The 19,793-nt window shown below is 40.2% G+C and overlaps 1 protein-coding gene across 1 annotated transcript in view; it reads right to left on the bottom strand.

Annotated features, from left to right (window-relative positions):
• SLC30A8 (solute carrier family 30 member 8) overlaps positions 1 to 8,387 on the bottom strand; it is a 39,866-nt gene extending 31,479 nt beyond the window's left edge. Inside the window, 1 exon segment of the mRNA XM_005897265.2 lies at positions 8,317 to 8,387. Coding sequence (XP_005897327.1) covers positions 8,317 to 8,387 — 71 coding nt within the window.
• Between the last annotated feature and the right edge of the window lie 11,406 nt (positions 8,388 to 19,793).

The following is a 19,793-nucleotide window of genomic DNA, read 5'->3' as shown; positions in this document are numbered from 1 at the left end:
CCCAATCCCTCCCAGCATCAGAGTCTTTTCCAATGAGTCAACTCTTCACATGAGGTGGCCAAAGTACTGGAGTTTCAGCTTTAGCATCATTCCTTCCAAAGAACACCCAGGACAGATCTCCTTTAGGATGGACTGGTCGGATCTCCTTGCAGTCCAAGGGACTCTCAAGAGTCTTCTCCAACACCACAGTTCAAAAGCATCAATTCTTCGGCACTCAGCTTTCTTCACAGTCCAACTTTCACATCCATACATGAGCGCTGGAAAAACCATAGCCATGACTAGACAGACCTTTGTTGGCAAAGTAATGTCTCTGCTTTTGAATATGCTATCTAGGTTGGTCATAACTTTCCTTCCAAGGAGTAAGCGTCTTTTAATTTCATGGCTGCAGTCACCATCTGCAGTGATTTTGGAGCCCAAAAAAATAACGTCTGACACTGTTTCCCCATCTATTTCCCACCAAGTGATGGGACCAGATGCCATGATCTTCGTTTTCTGAATGTTGAGCTTTAAGCCAACTATGTCACTCTCCTCTTTCACTTTCAGCAACAGGCTTTTTAGTTCCTCTTCACTTTCTGCCATAAGGGTGGTGTCATCTGTATATCTCAGGTTATTGATATTTCTCCCAGCAATCTTGATTCCAGCTTGTGCTTCTTCCAGCCCAGGATTTCTCATGATGTACTCTGCATAGAAGTTAAATAAGCAGGGTGACAATATACAGCCTTGACGTACTCCTTTTCCTATTTGGAGCCAGTCTGTTGTTCCATGTCCGGTTCTAACTGTTGCTTCCTGACCTGCATATAGGTTTCTCAAGAGGCAGGTCAGGTGGTCTGCTATTCCCATCTCTTTCAGAATTTTCCACAGTTTATTGTGATCCACACAGTCAAAGGCTTTGGCATAGTCAATAAAGCAGAAGTAGATGTTTTTCTGGAACTCTCTTCCTTTTTCCATGATCCAGCGGATGTTGGCAATTCGATCTCTGGTTCCTCTGCCTTTTCTAAAACCAACTTGAACATCTGGAAGTTCATGGTTCACATATTGCTGAAGCCTGGCTTGGAGAATTTTGAGCATTACTTTACTAGCATGTGAGATGAGTGCAATTGTGCAGTAGTTTGAGCATTCTTTGGCATTGCCTTTCTTTGGGATTGGAATGAAAACTGACCTTTTCCAGTCCTGTGGCCACTGCTGAGTTTTCCAAATTTGCTGGCATATTGAGTGCAGAACTTTCACAGCATCATCTTTCAGGATTTGAAATAGCTCAACTGGAATTCCATCACCTCCACTAGCTTTGTTCGTAGTGATGCTTTTTAAGGCCCACTTGACTTCGCATTCCAGGATGTCTTAGCTCTAGGTGCATGATCACACCATCATGATTATCTGGGTCATGAAGATCTTTTTTGTATGTTCTTCTGTGTATTCTTGCCACCTCTTCTTAATATCTTCTGCTTCTGTTAGGTCCATACCATTTCTGTCCTTTATTGAGCCCATTTTTGCATGAAATGTTCCTTTGGTATCTCTAATTTTCTTGAGTATAATTCTAATTATCATTATATATTTTTCTGAATAAAACAGCATACATATTCATTATAGAAAAACTGGAATTACAAAAAGGTACAAAACAGAGGGAAAAATCACTAATAAACATACTTCCAAGAGACAAATACTATTGATAGTTTTGTTTAGCTTTGTAATACATAAACACACTTTTTTAACTTAGTTGTTGCTGTCATTCACCCACTAAGTCGTGTCCGACACTTTGTGACCCCATGGACTGTAGCACACCAGGCTCCTCTGTCCTCCACCATCTCCTGGAGTTTGCTCAAATTCATGTCCATTGAGTCGGTGATACTATCTAACCATCTCATCCTCTGCCACACCCTTCTCCTTTTGCCTTCAATCTTTCCCAGCATCAGGTTTTTTCCAGTGAGTCAGCTCTTCACATCAGGTGACCAAAGTATTGGAGCTTCAGCTTCAGTATCAGTCCTTCCAATGAATATTCAGGGTTGATTCATCTTGCAGCCTCTCAAGGGACCTCTCAAGAGTCTTCTCCAGCACCACAATTTGAAAGCATCAATTCTTCAGCACTCAGCCTGTTTATGGTCCAACTCTCACATCCGTACATGACTATTCGAAAAACCATAGCATTGACTAAGCTCACTAGGGCTTCCCTGGTGGCTCAGATGGTAAAGAATCTGCCTGCAATGCAGGAGACCCAGATTCGATCCCTAGTTTGGGAAGATCCTCTGGAGAAGGAAATGGCAGCCCATTCCAGTATTCTTGCTTGGATGACTCCATGGAAAGAGGAGCCTGGCAGGCTATAGTCCATGGGATTGCAAAGATTCAGACATGACTGGGAGACTCACACTTTCATTTCTTTGACTATACAGACCTTTGTTGGCGAGTGATGTCTCTGCTTTTTAATATGATGTCTAGATTCCTCATAGCTTTTCTTCCAAAGAGCAAGCACCTTCTAATTTCATGGCTGCAGTCACCATCCACAGTGATTTTGGAGCCCAAGAAAATAAATCTGTCACTGTTTCCACTTTTTCCCCTTCTATTTTCCATGCATTGATGGGACTGGATGCCATAATCTTAGTTTTTTGACTGTTGAGTTTCAAGCCAGCATTTTCACTCTCTTATTTCACCTTCATTAAGAGGCTCTTTAGTTCTTCTTCACTTTCCGCCATTAGAGTGATAATATCTGCATATCTTGAGGTTGTTGATATTTCTCCCAGAACTGTTGATTTCAACTTGTGATTCATCCAGTCTGGCATTTCGTATGATGTACTCTGCATGCAAGTTAAATAAGCAGGATGACAATATACAGCCTTGACATACTCCTTTGCCAATTTTGAACCAGTCAGTTGTTCCATGTCTAGTTCTAACTATAGCAATAGTTAGAAGCATCTTCTAACTATTTAGCTTCCTGTTAAATAGTTAATAGTCTAACTTCCTGTTTCTCAGGAGACAAAGTAGTCTGGTATTCCCATCTCTTTAAGAATTTTTCAGAGTTTGTTGTGATTCACTTTTTTTTTCGAGTCCATATTAATTAGAATGTTTTTCATTGCAAGTACAGAAAACAAAGCTCATGCTAGGTAGATCAGTACATGGGGATTATTGGTTTTGCAGCTGAAAACATCTAGAGGCATCAGGCCTGATTTATCAAAGCTCCAGAGCCATTGCTCTGCAGTTCTCTACTACTCTTACTGCAGGCTTAACTTTTATCATAAAGTGGAACAGTTGCCCACGGTAATCAGGACTGTGTACTCGTATTTTCTTATACAGGGAGAAAGAGTGTTCATTCTCCCAACTGCTAAACAGGAGTCCTGAGTTGCATCCTGATTTGGCCAGCCTGTAAAGCCAGAGGAATATGGATGGGCTAATTGGCTTAGACCTTGTTACAGCCAGAAGACTGGCTAAACCCAACCACACTGACTCCTAGAACTGAGAGTGGGGTAAACTCTAACCAGATCACATGACTGCAACTCAGTAGGGGTGGGCTGGGGATTCCACCAAAGATACAGCTTTGGGACCTAATTTTTAGCTGTATATATTATTAACGTTTTCTCAATTTATTAAATATTCTACATCATTAGTTCAATATAGAGAACATTATATTTAGTATAGATATGTCACAATATTTCCTAAAATTGAATAATTGACTCATAATTATTTACTTGTATAAGCTCTTCTGTGATTCATATTCTTATATTTAATCTTTACTCAATATATTATTATTTCCTCAAAATGTAATCCTGAAAGGGGAATTACTTGGTTAAAGAATATCTACATTTTTAAGGAATTTCATGTATGTTGACAAATTGGCTTCAGAATGTTTTTGCTGGTAATGTTAATAGCACTCAGGATTTTGAAGAATTCTGAATAATCTAATTGAAATAAGAACCGTTTGGCAAAAGACACATACAGTTCCTATATCTATAGATTTCCACCTTTGTAATGTGATACACACTGGTAATTAGCAACCCTATAGCATAGTAATGTTAGTCACCGATGGTCATTGACTCAGAGGAGCCAGAGAACTAATAGGAGAGCATGGTGGAGGCTTCCTTTTTCCTTGTGCTGAGAAGGCAGTGTGAGACGGACAGGGTCACCGAATGTTCTGGCATTGTTCGTATGAACACTGGTTTACTTCGCTTTATTTTCTGTTTTTCATAACCTTGTAGGCAGAGAAAACCAGGTGGTGAGTGAACTTACCTTGGAGCATTTTTGAAGGCAGAGCATGACAGGACTCCTACCAGAGGCACAGCCTGTGTGCAATGCCACAAGAGGAAAAGTGCACAAAACCTGGCCAGTTTTTACTTTTAATACTGCTACCTTGTCCTAGACAAGGACAGGAGCTGAGATTGTTTCCTGAAGCACTAGGCCAGAAATCCAAAAGTGGTACTGAAATTGGATGCAGTGTGTTCATACATGTATATGTATGTGTTTTGTGGGGAGAGGCAGGAGCCCACCATCTTCACTGAACTCCCCAAAGGGTCTACAATTCCAAAAGAAGTTAAAGACCGAAGTTAAAATATATTCCTCATCGTCTCATAAGACCGAAGTGATCTATCTCTAGACGTAGGACAGGCCCTCAGTCTGAAAGTGATGCAAATTCTAAGAATTTTAAAACATAGGTTCTAGAAAGCAAATGCTAGAATATATTAAAAAATGAAATGTGAATCTGTCAAGGAGTAGATCACCAGAATTCCCACCCATTCAAATATGGCTGAGGCTTTGAAGAGCAGGAGCAATAGGGTAGAGCAAAGAAATTTACTGTAGTATCAAAGAGAAAAAAAAAGGCGGGCGGGGGGGAGGTAGAAACAGAGAAGAAAAATAACAAAATATTAGAAAATTTGATATCAGTAGTCTAGAACTTTGAGTTCATCCCTTTAAAAAGGAATTAAAGAGTGGAGCTTTATTTTGTGACCTTGGAGAATCATTCTTTTTTAATTTGTGTCTTATTTTCATTTGGTTTCAGAGGTTAACGTTTTTGGCTCTATACCTTTGAAGTGGAACTGGTAATATTGGGCTGGCCAAATAGATTGTTCAACATTTTGGCCAACTAGATAATTTTTTAACTTCTTATTTATACGTTGACTACATAAAATCACTTTGTTTTTGTACTTTAACATTACTTTTCCCAAGAACCTCAAATCACTAGTCCTGTTGGGAGAGGAAATAAAAGCTTAGGTCCCACCATGACATTCCACCACTTCATGTATTCATCCATTCAACAAATGTATTGCATGTCTACCATACAAATGCCCCATCAAAGGTGCTAATGATACCATGTCCTTGATACAAACAAAGCTCTTGATCTAAGAAGCTTTATGTCCTAGCAGAGGGGGGACATGGCAAACCAGCCGACAGTAACAGAGGCCGTGTGGTGTCATGGGCAGTGACTGGGAGAGGAAAGGTTAAGAAGAATGGTATATGGGAAAGTTGAGAGACTATAGATGTAAGTGTATTTTAATTAAGCGCTTCAAGCTATTGAGAGTGACTGGTTTTCAAAGTTTAGTTTTAAATAAGTAATATAGTCACTCAAAACAATTTTCCACCCATCTCACTGAAACCTTATATATATGTATATTCATAACCAAATAGGCTGCTTCCCTGGTGGCTCAGTTAGTAAAGAATCTGCCTGCAATGCAGGAGACTCCAGTTGGATTCCTGGAATGGGAAGATCCCCTAGAAAAAGGATAGACTACCTGCTCCAGTATTCTTGGGCTTCCCTGGTGGCTCAGACAGTAAAGAATCCACCTGCAATATGGGAGACCTGGGTTTGATCCCTGGGTTGAGAAGATCCCCTGGAGAAGGGAATGGCTACCCACTCCAGTATTCTTGCCTGGAGAATCCCCATGGACAGAGAAGTCTGGCAGGCTACGGTCCATGGGGTCACAAAGAGTTGGACATGACTGAGCAACTAATCTGATATCCAAATAGAGCTTTCCTGGTGGTTCAGATTATGAAAAAAATCTGCCTACAATGCAGGAGACCCCAGTTCCATCCAATACCTGGGTTGGGAAGTTCCCCTGGAGAAGGGAATGGCACCCACCCCAGTATTCTTGTCTGGAGAATCCCATGGACAGAGAAGACTGGCAGTCTACAATCCATGGGGTTGCAAAAGTCAGACTGGACTGAGCAACTAACACACACTCAAACAACCATCACCACAATCTCATTTAGAACATTTTCATCACCCCAAAAAGAAATTCCATACCCAGTAAATCCCCAATCTTCTCACAGACAGTACTACCTCAAGAAACCACTAGTCTACTTTCTGTCTTTATAAAATTGCCTATGTTGGATATTTTCTACAAAGAGACCCGTACATTATGTAGTTTTCTCTCATTTAGCATAATGCTTTCAAGGTTTATTCATGTTATAGCAAATATCAGTACATCAGCACTTTATTGCTTTGTATTTAGTGTGTCTGCAGGAGAGTGGGAAGGGAGGGGAACAGAATTTACAAACAGGAGGTGTGAGTCCACATCCCAACTCTGCTATAATCAGACATCCAGCCTTAAGAATGGTATTTATTCTCTTTGGAATTCCCTTTCCTATGTGGCAAAATGAGGGATTAGGATAAATAATGTTATGTAGGTTCAAGTGTCTTTGGAATTTTTTGTTGTTTTTGGCAGCACCCATGTGGCTTATGGAATCTTAGTTCCCCCACCAGGCTCTAACCTTGGGAGAATCAGGCCATAAGAACAGAGAGCTATGCGTCTTTCCCTTAGAGGACTGATACTACCTCAGCTAAAAGTTTCCTTGGCAGTGAAAACAAGGAGTCCTATAGGTTCTATTGTTTCTATTTGAAAAGAAAGTAAAAATGAGCTTGGCAGTTTTTATCATCACTGTATCCTGAAAACTGTACCCATATATGAGGTGAATGAGACCCTATAACCATAAACAGTTGCTTTATTTGCATCACAGAGAGCTAAATGGTCTATTTTAATGAGAAGGGAAATACTATTAATTCCACCATGTAGAAATGCTCTATTAATAGTGTCCATAGTGTTAACAATTTGTTGTTTAAAATTTCTGCTGAGCTAACATGAGGCTTTATTGTTTATGATCTCAATAAATCACATCTAATATTATTTTCCAAGAAAAAATAATTCTTACAATATGAGATAATGTGCTAGATTCTTTATTGTATATTTTTTAAGCAAAGTTATAAATATCCTAAGGAAAAGTCCCTTTGCAGTTGCTCGAATATTTGATGCCATCAAACACAATGCCACTACTCTTTGGAATATTAATTTGGCTTCATGAATGCACAAAAACATTAAACATACTATTATGGGTATGTATTCTCTTAAATTCCACTCCTAACACAGATTCTCATTCATTTATCTATGTATTCTGAGTACGTTTCTCTTGGACTGAATTCCCCAAACGCAACAAAATCTCATTTTATTTGCCTCTATCTTTACCGGGAAATTACCTCAATCAGGCAAACTTTTGTAACCCTACCTTCTATGTAGGGTTTCCCTAACTTCACTCTAACTCCTTTTTCTTTTTCAATTCTCAGTCTATCACTGCTGAAAAGCTTTCTCTGGCTCCCAAAGTCCAGCAAAGACCTAGGTTCCCTTGAGATATTCTTACTGAATGCTCCTAGAATAAACACATGCCATTTTGTAATTGCCTATTTCTCAAACACATTCTACATTAGACTCAAACTTTCAAGAAGACAGAGATCTGTGACTAGGAATGTTTTTGTTTTCATTATATATCCAGATGTGTTCAACCAGTAATTGCTAAATAAGGGGGAAATGAATGAATACATTGCACATGGCACTGTGGAAGATAATAAAAAGAACTAGAGCTAGGTAGAACATTAAACTCAGCCATATTTATTCTAGGTGTGAATATTTGATGATGATATTATGTAATTAAGGAAACAGCAATTAAGATCAGTGTAACCACAATTTGCCACATAGCTGAAAAAAACCTTAATTCTTTCTAAATATAATTTACTAAAATTTACCATCTTAAAAGTGGGAATAATTGAGGGAAAGAAAGGTAAACACATTAGATTGTATATATCAATTTTTTTAGAAAATCTGCAGATAAAAATATATTAATAAGATGTATCCTTCATGCACTCAGGATATGTAAGGAATCAAATCAACTATACAGAGTATGACCTTTTCAGAATATAAGTTATACAAGTCGATCAGGGGTTGATAAAATTTTGCAAAATGCCCCTGGGTGGCAACAGCAGAAGTCTCCAAGTCTGAAGCAGTAGGATCTAGGGACTTTGTGAATATTCAGGACACAGAAAATTGTGAAGCAGAATCAGATGTCTGTTACCTGTCTAGTGTGAAGGCGTACATCTTGGTGGCTTTGTCATTCACAAGGTAAGTTCTTCCAAGAAACTCCATGGTGGCCAGGATAAAAGCTTTGGCTGCTGTTGTTACTGTTGTTGTGTCTGCGGCTGCTGCTCTTTAACTCACTGTCCAGTTTTGGAAGCGAAGCAGCATTACAATTATTCTCACACTTTCCAAAGGAAAAATGAAAAGACTTACCGGGATTACAATAAGAAGCCTCCCACATCAATGTTCTTGATAGATCTGCTAAAATTACACTCTGAAATATCACCTGGCCTCATTCTCTCACCCACAGAAACTTGTTTCCTGCAGGTAGGAACATATGGATTGTGTGTGTGTGTGTGTGTGTGTGTACTTCCCATGATACCTGATTCTGTTGTGCTTTCTGGGAGGTAGAGGAGCTCAAGGGTCAACTACTAATCACGATGTAGAGGGTTGGTCTGCAGAGCACACCTGAGTGAGCTGCAAACAGTGACCTTCTGATGCTGCTATTCCCCCCTCTCTTTTCATTTTCTTTTTCTTCAGTGGGGAGTGGGGAGGTCTCTCTCGGAACCTAAAAGCATTTCTCCTGGGATTTAGTTCTAAAATGCCCTCTAAGCAGCTGTCACGATTTACTTCTCTTCTCTTCTGGGACCATTTGGGGATTTCACCACTGAAGCGAGGACACGGGTCGTTAGTCACTGAAATCTGTAATCTGAAACACTTCCTGGTGCGGCAGCTTTGAAACCCTTTTGACAGGCAGGAGGAGGGCAGTCTCAGCTTCTAAATAAATAACAGCCCTCAGTCACACAAGAACTAGAATGATCTGTGTTCTGCCTGGCCAGGGGGCCCTTGGCTGAGGATAAAAGACTGGCCCAAGCCGATCCTACCAGGCAAACCCATCACAGATCTTAGAAATGGAGTCTTCTCACTTGATCTTGAGAGAACTTCAACCCCCAAATTCCTGTGAATTGACCTTTTATTTCATGACAAAGAACTTTCCAAATAAGAGGAAGGACCATGACCCAAGGACAACAGCCTGGTCACCCAGCAGACCTTTACGTGTGAGCCAAACACCACCCAAGAACTATGGAGATGCAGGCAGGGGCAGGCAAGGGCAGAGTGGAGAAGAGGGCATAGACCCTCCACCTCTGAGTCCTGAGCTCCTTCTCCCTCTGTCAAGACTAATTCCCTAGTGAGAAAACTCAGAGTGGTGTAGCCCTGGAGTAGCCCAGTGGCCCAGCACCCTGGAGATTTACCCATGTTACTGAGCAGAGATCTCCCACCATTAAATCAATATTATCTCCTGGAAGGAGAGTAGAATTCAATGGCAATGACTATAGACAATGAGGGAAGAAGTCACCTTTCACTGAGTGGCTGAGGTTTTCTATGACATCTGCTGTAAAGCTGTACCTCTTGTCTCTTTTAAGCTTTCAAACACTCTCCTCTCTAACATGAATTCTAAGGTCTCTTCATGTGGCCCCACTGCCTACCTGATCATTAACTTTGCTCTGACAGATGGAAACCAGAGAAATGGCTCTGGGAGGCCATTTTTCTTCACAGGAGAAATTCTGGGTCTGGTGTTAAAGTATTTCCTTCTCTTACATCCTTATTCTTAACTTTGCAAAATAATGGGTTATTTTATGGAGGCAGAAGTAAGAAACGAGGAAAGAATGACTAATCGATTGTGTGACCCGTTGCCATACTTTACAGCTTGAATATTTGTGATTAGTTTCTAGCATATAATAAAAGAAAGAGAATTCAAGTGAATGAGTATCAAAAAAGTGAAGCAACTACTTAAAACCAGGCTAAAATCCCTTAAAGATAAGTGCCAAGAAAAGGAGATAAGTATTATTCAAATGCAGGAATTAGAGTATTTAGCGATAGCCTTCAACAGAGAAAAAAGCAATCTGAAAGTTTGAGGTTTCACATGATGAATTTGGTGGCTGGCATGCATACAGATGCACAGATATATTTGTACCTGTTTGTGATTCCATGGGCCTTCCCTAGTGGCTCAGACAGTAAAGAATCTGCCTGCAATGCAGGAGACCTGAGTTCATGATTCCATGAGTATGGAGATATATACATACATGGTTATTAATGTGAATTGCCATGAGAAGAGGATAGCGTGGGGATATGTGAGAAGGGCAGAGTAGAGCTGATATAGACAGGGTAAGGTGGAAGTGGGAAAAGAGGAAACAGGGATCCAAGCAAAAAATGTTGAGAGAAAAAATGTATTATATGATTGCTCATGAGTTGAAGTATATAAAATTGCCATTTTTGTAGACCCAGCAGTTTCATATGATTTTACTTAAATATATATGCACATGTCTGTGTGAGTGTGTGTGTGTTTGTGTGTGTTAGTCACTCAGTCATGTCTGACTCTTTGAGACCCCATGGACCGTAGCCTGCCGAGCTCCTCTGCCTATGGAATTCTCCGGGCAAGATCACCGGAGTGGGTTGTCATTTCCTTCTCCAGGGGATCTTCCCCATCCAGGGATCGAATGTGGGTCTCCCACATTGCAGGCAGACTCCTTACCGTCTGAGCTACCAGGGAACCCCACACACATGTAGCCATACTTCTAAAATGCATTGCGTGCATGTGTGACACATTTAAAAATTAAAAGTTAAGTGTGCATATACTTTAAAAGTACTGGGAAATTAGGTAGTATTTTCATCAAAGATTTGTGAATTCCCAAGTACTACCCTTGATGATAATTACTTGACTGCAAATCAAAGCTTTTGGTATAAGTAGCATAACAGCAGGGAATAGTGGATTACAACAAATAAAATTCTCATATTAAAGAAAAGTAAGTTTTGCTGCTATAAATTTAGTTGTAAAGTTATGATCAAGAATTGCATGCATGTTATGTAAAATATTCACCTATTGATTATCTTATCTTATAAACCCCTTTTAAACTGCACCATAATTCCCCTTCCCCCAATATGTTGTCAGTATATTGTTTATGAAGAATGTCCCACCCTCCCCTACTAACCTTTGGCCCACTTAGGCCTACACTGACCACTAGGGGTTAATGGCCCAAATCAGATGCCATTCCACGTGAGACACAAAATATGTATTTGGAAAGCAACACAGATCAAAAAAGAAAACCCCCTATCTTGTTGACAGTTGGTTTTGGTGGGCATTTTGCTGCTTATCCCAGTTTCCTAGGCAACAGGCTTTCAAACCATCCTGAATTACAGGTTGTCCTCTCCGCCCACTCTCCATCACAAGCTTGTAGCAACTGAAGGGGCAAAATGCAATTTATAACAGTTAACTCTGGGAATAAATATTCTATCAGCCACAAGAACATAACTGACACAACCAAAGATCTGGTTCTGCTCCCCAATGCTAGCTGTTGTCAACAAAAATTTCTTAATAGGATTTTACACATGGTAGCTAACACATCTGGAAAAATAATTTACATGTGTGTCTTACACATGGTTTGCTATTTTACTTGCAGAAAGGATGTGTGTATGCGAAAGCATTGTAATCATCCCTACACACTAAAGTACTGAGTTCTCACAATCTGCCTTCCCCAAATTTAAATTCTTATTTCAGGAATACTTCATGTTGTTTGCATATGACTGTTCTTTACAAAGACATATGGAAATGTGCTTGTTTTTAAATACAAATGTGGATTTTTGCTCTGTTTGTATCCTTGTTGTGTGTAGAGGCAGTGGAATGGAGTGATTTTGTTTGTTTTTTAATTTCTCTTGTCCCCTTGTCCAGACAGTGGCCTACCCCACAGAAACAATAGCTTTGGTTTCTGTCACCATTGATTAGTTCCACCTGTTTTGGAACTTCATAAAAATGGAATCATATGGTATTGACAGTGTGCAATATTTTGTATATGGTTTCCTTCTCTCAACATAATGTTTTGGGGATTCATGCATCAGAGTGGTTTAACGTATGGACTTTCAAATGTATGCGTGCTAAGCTGGTTCAGTCGTGTCTGACTCTTTGCGACCCCTTGGACAGTAGCCCTCCAGGCTCCTCTGTCTATTCAAATGTATAGACAGACTTGGTTTTGGTTTCTGGTTTGACCCTTTTCTTCTTTCCTTGAACAAGTTTTCTGACTGCTGTGGTTTTCACTTTCTCATCTGTAAAATGAGGACATTGTTTAGAATCTATCTTACAGAGCTCTTATGAAGAGTAAAAGAGATACTGTGTATAACAGTACTCCATGTAGTATCTGCCATGTAACCAATTTTATCTAGATGTGAGCTGCTATGTAATTGGCCATGTCTGAGCATAATACGTTGGCTGTCCAGTAGAAATTAACCCCGTCTTAGTAGAGGCTAAGAATAACTCAAGAAATGGAAGTAGAGGTTTCTGGGGGAAAGACCTGGGAACTAGAACCTGCCATTAGCTGGATGACTCTGAGTAGATGCCTCAAATTCTCGGGCATGAACTTTCTCAAATAAGAGATTTGTTCCTGCCCTCTCCTTCCCGTGTGGTAGTAGAGTGCCATTCAGGTGTGTCCTCAATAAAGAGGACACAACAGGAGAGAAAATGCAGACTCCATCAATATAATCACCTACTAAAGATTCTAGACTTATGCATTCCCATACAGACTGTGAAGGTATTATTTCTAAGTTGGGTAGCATTTGCTTAGCAAGGTGGTTTTATGGTTATTACTACAGTGTGAGTTTTTCAAAAGTTCCATCCAGGAGCTTGTAAACACACTGGAAATTTAATTGGATTGTATTTTAAAGAACATTATGAAAATTTCATTTTACTCTAAAGCGAACGTGTATAAAAAGCATCTGCCAATATTTCGTACTTTACTTGAAAATGTACCGAAAGCCATCTGAGTTTTATTTTTTTTTCCTGATAAATTGGGACTATATAATTCCTTGGGCAGGGGAGGGGGTCGGGCATTTTTAATTTTAAAGAGATGAGCTGTAACAGTGTTCCAGTGCAAATGCAACTTGTATTTGTTGAGAAAAAAAAGGCTTGATAAAATATTGATGCTAAAACAATAAAAGAAACATTTTATTAAGTGTGATAGATGCAAATAAATAATACAAAAATAAACAAGCAGTGTTTTAGTGGGGAGAAATATTGAGGCTAGGTGGTTTAAATGTTTACAAAGTGTATATTTTATTGATTAGTCTACATGTCTCATGCTTCCTTTTCCAAGTCTTCTGCAACTTAAAGTAGTTAACTCTTAAACACACCTCCCAAGTTACATATGATTGTGCTTGCAAACTCTGGGGCAGTTTTCTGCTGGCTTCATATTCTCATCACAGTGCGTGTCTCTTTTCTTTATTTTATTTGCATTGGCAAGCAAGAGAAGACCCCAAGGACCTAAGCCATGATTTTAAGGTGTTGGAATAAGAAAGGCAAACAAAAGCATGCTTCCTAATATTCCAGCTCTTTGATCTATAAATGCACAGAGCATCACTGAAAACCAAAGCACTGAATTCCTGAATCTAAAAAAAAAAGAGAGGGAGAAAGAAAGAGAGCCCTCTTTCATTATCTAGAATGCCTCCATTTAATTTTCATGAGTACAGTTTACTTTGCTTTAGTGAAGTCTTGCGGGGCTGATAATTTGTCCTAGGAGAAGGATTTTCACAGCAAGTCCCCAGATAATGCCAAGAGAGCAAAGGCATAGCTCATCTTCTCCTCCAAATCGTGAAGCCTGGATTTATTTGACTCGAGGCTGACAAGCCTGCCTCTCAGGAGATAGTCCAGGAGACAAGACAAAAGCCTCCTCAAAGCTTTCCCCTGAAAGACTGAGCCATCGCTTTTTACGTCAAACTCAAAGTGCATCAGGGGACAGCAGCTGGGTTTTCTGCTTGGAAGCGCAACTATAGGGCATCTCAGCTAACTCATCTCTTCTTTTGGCATTACTGAATTTGCATCCAGTGAATCCACATTTTTAAATGCTTCTAATCTAATTGGAGCAAAGCTCACCACCACTGCCAGGGTAGGAGTCCTTTGAAGTCGCATCCAGTACAGCAAGTGAGGCATCGTATTACTTTTTGCACCCCAAGACTCGCTATTCATTCACCCAGATATTGTCAGTGAGAAATGATGGGAATTTCGACTTCCTTCACAGTCAGCTAACTCTGAAAAAGAAGAAAAAATATATAATTATAACAAGCTAACAAATAGCACATCATCGAAAAATATTGTCTTTGGCAGCAGATTTTTATGTGCCTAAGATAATATTCTCCTTTAGCCTTCAGAATCTAAAACTAAGATTTTTCTCTGAGTTTGCACCAAAATTGTGATAATTCATCATTCACTGAATAAGCATTTCATTTTAAACTTTATAAACATTCAGATTAAACTGCTATAGAAATGATACCCAAGGCAAAGACAATGGCAATTAATGTCCTCCTATAGTTTAAGCTTTATTTATGCAACAAACATCAATATGGCAAAACCGTCTGGTGAATTTTTGATACAAGTTGGTTAGAATGGAATTTGTCATAACCTGCATTTCCTAGTCACAAGTTAGTTTCCAAGAGAGCTGGTAAATAGTAAACTCAGATACCCCTTGGCCATTCTCTACTGAAGGAAACAGAAGGAGAAATGTATTCTATGATTAATGTAATGTCCCAATGAGTACTAACTCTCCATCACTTCTTAGAATCATCATTGTTATGGATGATGCTGTCCGCAAATGGGGAATAGTTCTTTTTTAATTTATTTTTTATTGAGGTAACATTGGTTTAAGCATTATATAAGTTTCGTGTGTACAATATTGTATTTTTTAACATTATTTAGTTAATACTAATTTTGGCTGTGCTGGGTCTTTGTTGTCACAGGAGCGTTTCTCTAGTTGTGGTGAGTGGGGGCTACTCTCTAGCTGTGGTGCATGAGCCTCTCATTGCGGGGGCTTCTCTTGTTGCAGAGCACGAGCTGTCAGGCGCAAGGGCTTCAGTAGCCGCAGCACGTGGACTCAGTAGTTGCGGCTCCCTGCCTCTGGAGCACTGGCTCCGTCATTGTGGTGCAGGGGCTCAGTTGCTCCACAGCATGTGGGATCTTCCTGGACAAGGGATCAAACCTGTGTACCCTGCATTATTAGCAGGGAGACTCTTTACCACTGAGCCATCAAGGAAGCCCCTAATATTTTATTTTTATTTCTGTATATCCTATAGCATGCTTATCGCCCCCAAATTTAGCTTTCATTCTGCACTATATAGTTAATTCCACTCTACCCATTCTGTCCTTCCCTGACCCCCTTTTCCTTCTGGTAACCAATACTCTGTTCTCTGTATTTATATGCTTGTTTTCGTTTGGTTTGCCTGGCGTGCTACAGTCCACGGGGTCGCAAAAGAGTCAGATACAACTTAGAGACTAAACAACAACAATATGAAATAGTCATATCTCCTCTTTAATAAGGACCGGGCCCCCCCACTAAGGTGAGGTATACTGGTTAGTTCTAATATTTGAACATAGTGGAGTCATTGTCTGCCCAAATATACCCTTTCCAATATTGGCTGATCAGATTACAGGCCTCGGGCATCCCACTTGGTTATTTCCTACTAATTCAAACTCTTTGCTTTGAAGATGCAATTTAATTTCTACCTAATGGCTTAGACAGTAAGATATACTCACCTGCATTACCCTCTTCTGAGAAGATACTGCCCGCAGGGCTCGCTTATCTGACACCTGCATCCAGCCCAGCCACCCAGTTTTAACTGATTTCACTGCTACACTGGCCATACTGCAGTGCTGAATGCACCCCGTTTGTAAATTTGGCTGCTGCAAGTTCTCATTCTGTCCTTTTTACAAATTTTCAATATGTCAGTGAATACATTCGCTCCTTTCTACCCCAATTTCCTAGCCAGAAAATGTTGAATGATAGTACTAAGCCACTTCAGAAGACTCTTCTGAGTAAAAATAATCCCTTTCTTCCTTCAGAGATAACAAAATACTTCCAAAGTTTTAATATTGTTAAATACATTAAATATTGAGAAGTCATTTATGGATAAAAGCAATAAAACATACCAGAAATTAAATACCACCTATATAAAAAAATTTAACATTTTAATTTAAAAATAATATATATACACAGCAAAACATCTTTAAAATTCAAGAAGATTGACAATTGATGGTAAATCCTCCTGCCTAACATCCTAGGCTAAGATAGAGGGAATAAACCAAGTTTAAGAATATTCTGAATATCTTCATGGAATTTTTTGTGCATTTATGGGCACACATACACAAACTTTTTTTGCAGTCCAAATTAATGTGTATTTGAGGGATGACTTATAAGCTTGTCAGTAGTTGATTATTTACATGTCATTTCTTAATTGTTAATAGACTTTCTTTTCTTTGATGGTTCACATGGTAAAGAATCTGCCTGCAGTGCAGACCTGGATTCAATCCTTGGTTCAGGAAGATCCCCTAGAGAAGGGAATGGCTATCCACTCCAGTATTCTTGACTGGAGAATTCCAAGGATAGAGGAGCCTGGCAGGCTACAGTCTTTGGGGTCACAAAGAATCGAACACGACTGAGCAACTAACACTTTCACTTCACTTTTTTTTCTTTTCTACAACAGTTTTAGGTTCACAGAGAAATTGAATGGAAGGTGCAGATTTCTCGTATACCCCTGCCCGACGTATGAGAAGCCTCCCCCATTCTCAACATGCCTCCCAGAGGGGCACATCTGTTGTACACACAAAGTGTTTCCATTAGGGCTTACTCTTGGTGTTGTCCATTCTCTGGGTTTGGACAAATGTATAATGGGATGTGTCCACTATTATAGGAACACACACAGTTTCACTGACCTAAAAGTTCTTTCACACACACTTTTATTTTTAAATTTTTAAGATTAATGTATTTATTTATTTTAGGTGGCACTGGGTCTTCATTGCCTCACCTGGACTTCCTCTAAGATTAGTGTATTTATTTATTTTAGGCCGCACTGGGTCTTCATTGCCTCACCTGGACTTCCTCTAGTTGCAGTGAGTGGGGTCTGCTCTCTAGGTGTGGTGCCCGGCTTCAAATAGCAATGGCTTCTGCTATTGTGGAGCAAGGGCTCTATGGCCCACGGGCTTCAGTAGTTGCAATGCGGGGCTTAGTTGTCCGGCTACATGTGTGATCTTCCTGGGCTAGGGATCGAACCCATGTGTTCTGCATCAGCAGGTGGATTCTTATCTACTAGACCACCAGGGAAGTCCTACACACACTTTTTAAACCAAATTCATCCGGTTTTTATGAGAGTGCTATCTGGTGAATACTAAGGTTGCAACAATAATAAAGCTATTGTCTTTCCTTTTGCTCTTGCTGGGAGACTCCCAGGCTTGTCCTCTCCCTACTGGACCAAGACAATCTGATAGTTGTGGCTGCTGTCCCACAACCTCCACGAGCCAGCAAGTCCAGTTCCACGTCCCACCTCATGTTCTGTTTACCAGCAAACTGAACAGGCTAAAGTTCACAGCAGTTGCTCTTCATTAGGAGAAAAGTAAAAGAAGACAGCCAGAGGCCCCCAGAGACAACTCAGCTCTTTGTTCAATCCAACAGTTGACATTCATCTCATCCTCCTCTCCCTCCCAAGCCTTGATGAAATTTCTGCTGCTAATGGCTAAGCCCCAAGCTCATCCTAAGCTCTAGTGAATTGGACAGACATGGTTCCTGCTTTCTAAGAATTTATAATCTAGGGGAGAACTGCCTTTGAAAAGCAACCCAGAGACTTCCCTGGCAGTCCAGTGGTTAAGACTTCCCTTTCCAATGCAGCAGATGCGTGTTTGATTCCTGATTGGGGAACTAAGATCCCAATGCCTATCAGCCAAAAAAACAAAACGTAAAACCAAAGCAATATTGTAACAAATTCAATAAAGACTTTTAAAACGGTCCACATCAGAAAAATTTTTTTAAAAAGCAATCCATTTGGTCCAGTACTGGGTGACATACCATAGTCATTACAAACCAGCGAACACATCCCAGGACATATTTATATTTGAATATATATATATATATATACATACATACATACATATATATAGCATGGGCTTCCCAGGTGGTGCTAGTGGTAAAGAACCTAACTGCCAAAGCAGGAGACGTAAGAGACATGGGTTCGATCCCTGGGCAGGAAGATTCCCTGGAGAAGGGCATGGCGACCCACTCCACTGTTCTTGCCTGGAGAATCCTATGGGCAAAGGAGCCTGGCAGGCTACAGTCCATGGGCTGCAAAAAGTCAGACACAACAGAGAGACTTGGGAATGTCACAGGAAGGCGGATCTTGTCTGGCTTCCTCTAATTGTGGGAGTAATGACAGCGCACAAGATGCAGTATCTCTTCCAACACCCTGAGGGCAAAATTACCCTGCCACTCCACACTGCAGATCTCTTTTATGGAGAATTTCAGTCATTACTCTTCAGCACAGTGTTTACAAACACTCAGCAACTTATTATTCAGTAGATGAGAGGAAATGGGAAGGCTACCAAAAAGTAACTAAGACATTAAATAATTTGAAAAAACTAATTAGATGTGTGACTTGCCCATTATTTTCCCCTAAGAACTCCCACATGAGGCTCCTTTCTCCTAGGTCTCAAAAATAAATGTGGTACATACATAAATAGGCTTGAGAGTTATCTAAAGTGAACACCTGAAGATGTAATGGTGGTCTTAATTTAATCAACAAAAACTAGAGGACACATTCAGTGACCTGTCTTCTAGAAAAGAGCATGGTGTAGAATTGATTGTGGATACTTTCCACTGAACAAGTTATCTGGATTTTTAAATGGGCACTCATAAGAATAAACTTCCATTGCCTGAAATTGGCCCTCCTAGACACCTCCCCAACCCTGCCTGCTCTTCTGGAACACTGCTCCTTCTGGCCATGCACGTGGATGCCGCCTTCTCATCTTGAGGGTCTCAGCTCAGTTAGCCCCTCTTCAGAGAGCCCTTCTCAGACCTCGCTGTGAAAAGCAGTGGGGTCTCAGCCACACCTAATCTCTCTTCTTCACAGTGCTCTCTTCATTCCTTTCAGAGCTCTTCTCACCATGCATGTTACCCTCTTTGTTTTCTATTTCAGTTCTCATCTACTGCTACAAGAATGTAAGCTCTTAGGGGATCAGGGACTTTGCTGTTCACACCGTTGTATCCCTATTCTTGGTACACGGTATCCGGTTTATGGTGGGAGAGTGGGTGAATAATAAGATTTTTTAGAATTCAGTGAATGGAAAAATAAATGATTGCATGAATGGTTGGATGGATGAATGAAAGATACAAGTAAGAATTACATTCAGAGTACTGTAATTACTTGTGATTCAGAGTAAGCCTTTTTTTTTTTTTTTAAGTGTTGAAAGTAAAGTATTAGGTGCTCATTTGTGTTCGACTCTTTGTGACCCCATGGACTGTAGCCCATCAGGTTCCTCTGTCCATGGAATTCTCCAGGCAAGAATACTGGAGTGGGTAGCCATTCCCTTCTCCAGGGGATCTTCCTGATCCAGGGATCAAAGCTGAGTCTCCTGCATTGCAGGCAGATTCTTTGGCAGGGATCTCTTTATTCATG

The sequence above is a fragment of the Bos mutus genome, chromosome 14, assembly GCF_027580195.1.
Source record: "Bos mutus isolate GX-2022 chromosome 14, NWIPB_WYAK_1.1, whole genome shotgun sequence".
NCBI classification, from domain to species: Eukaryota; Metazoa; Chordata; class Mammalia; order Artiodactyla; family Bovidae; genus Bos; species Bos mutus.
The sequence above is the reverse complement of the archived record's forward strand: the minus strand, read 5'-3'. Positions and strand labels throughout refer to the sequence as shown.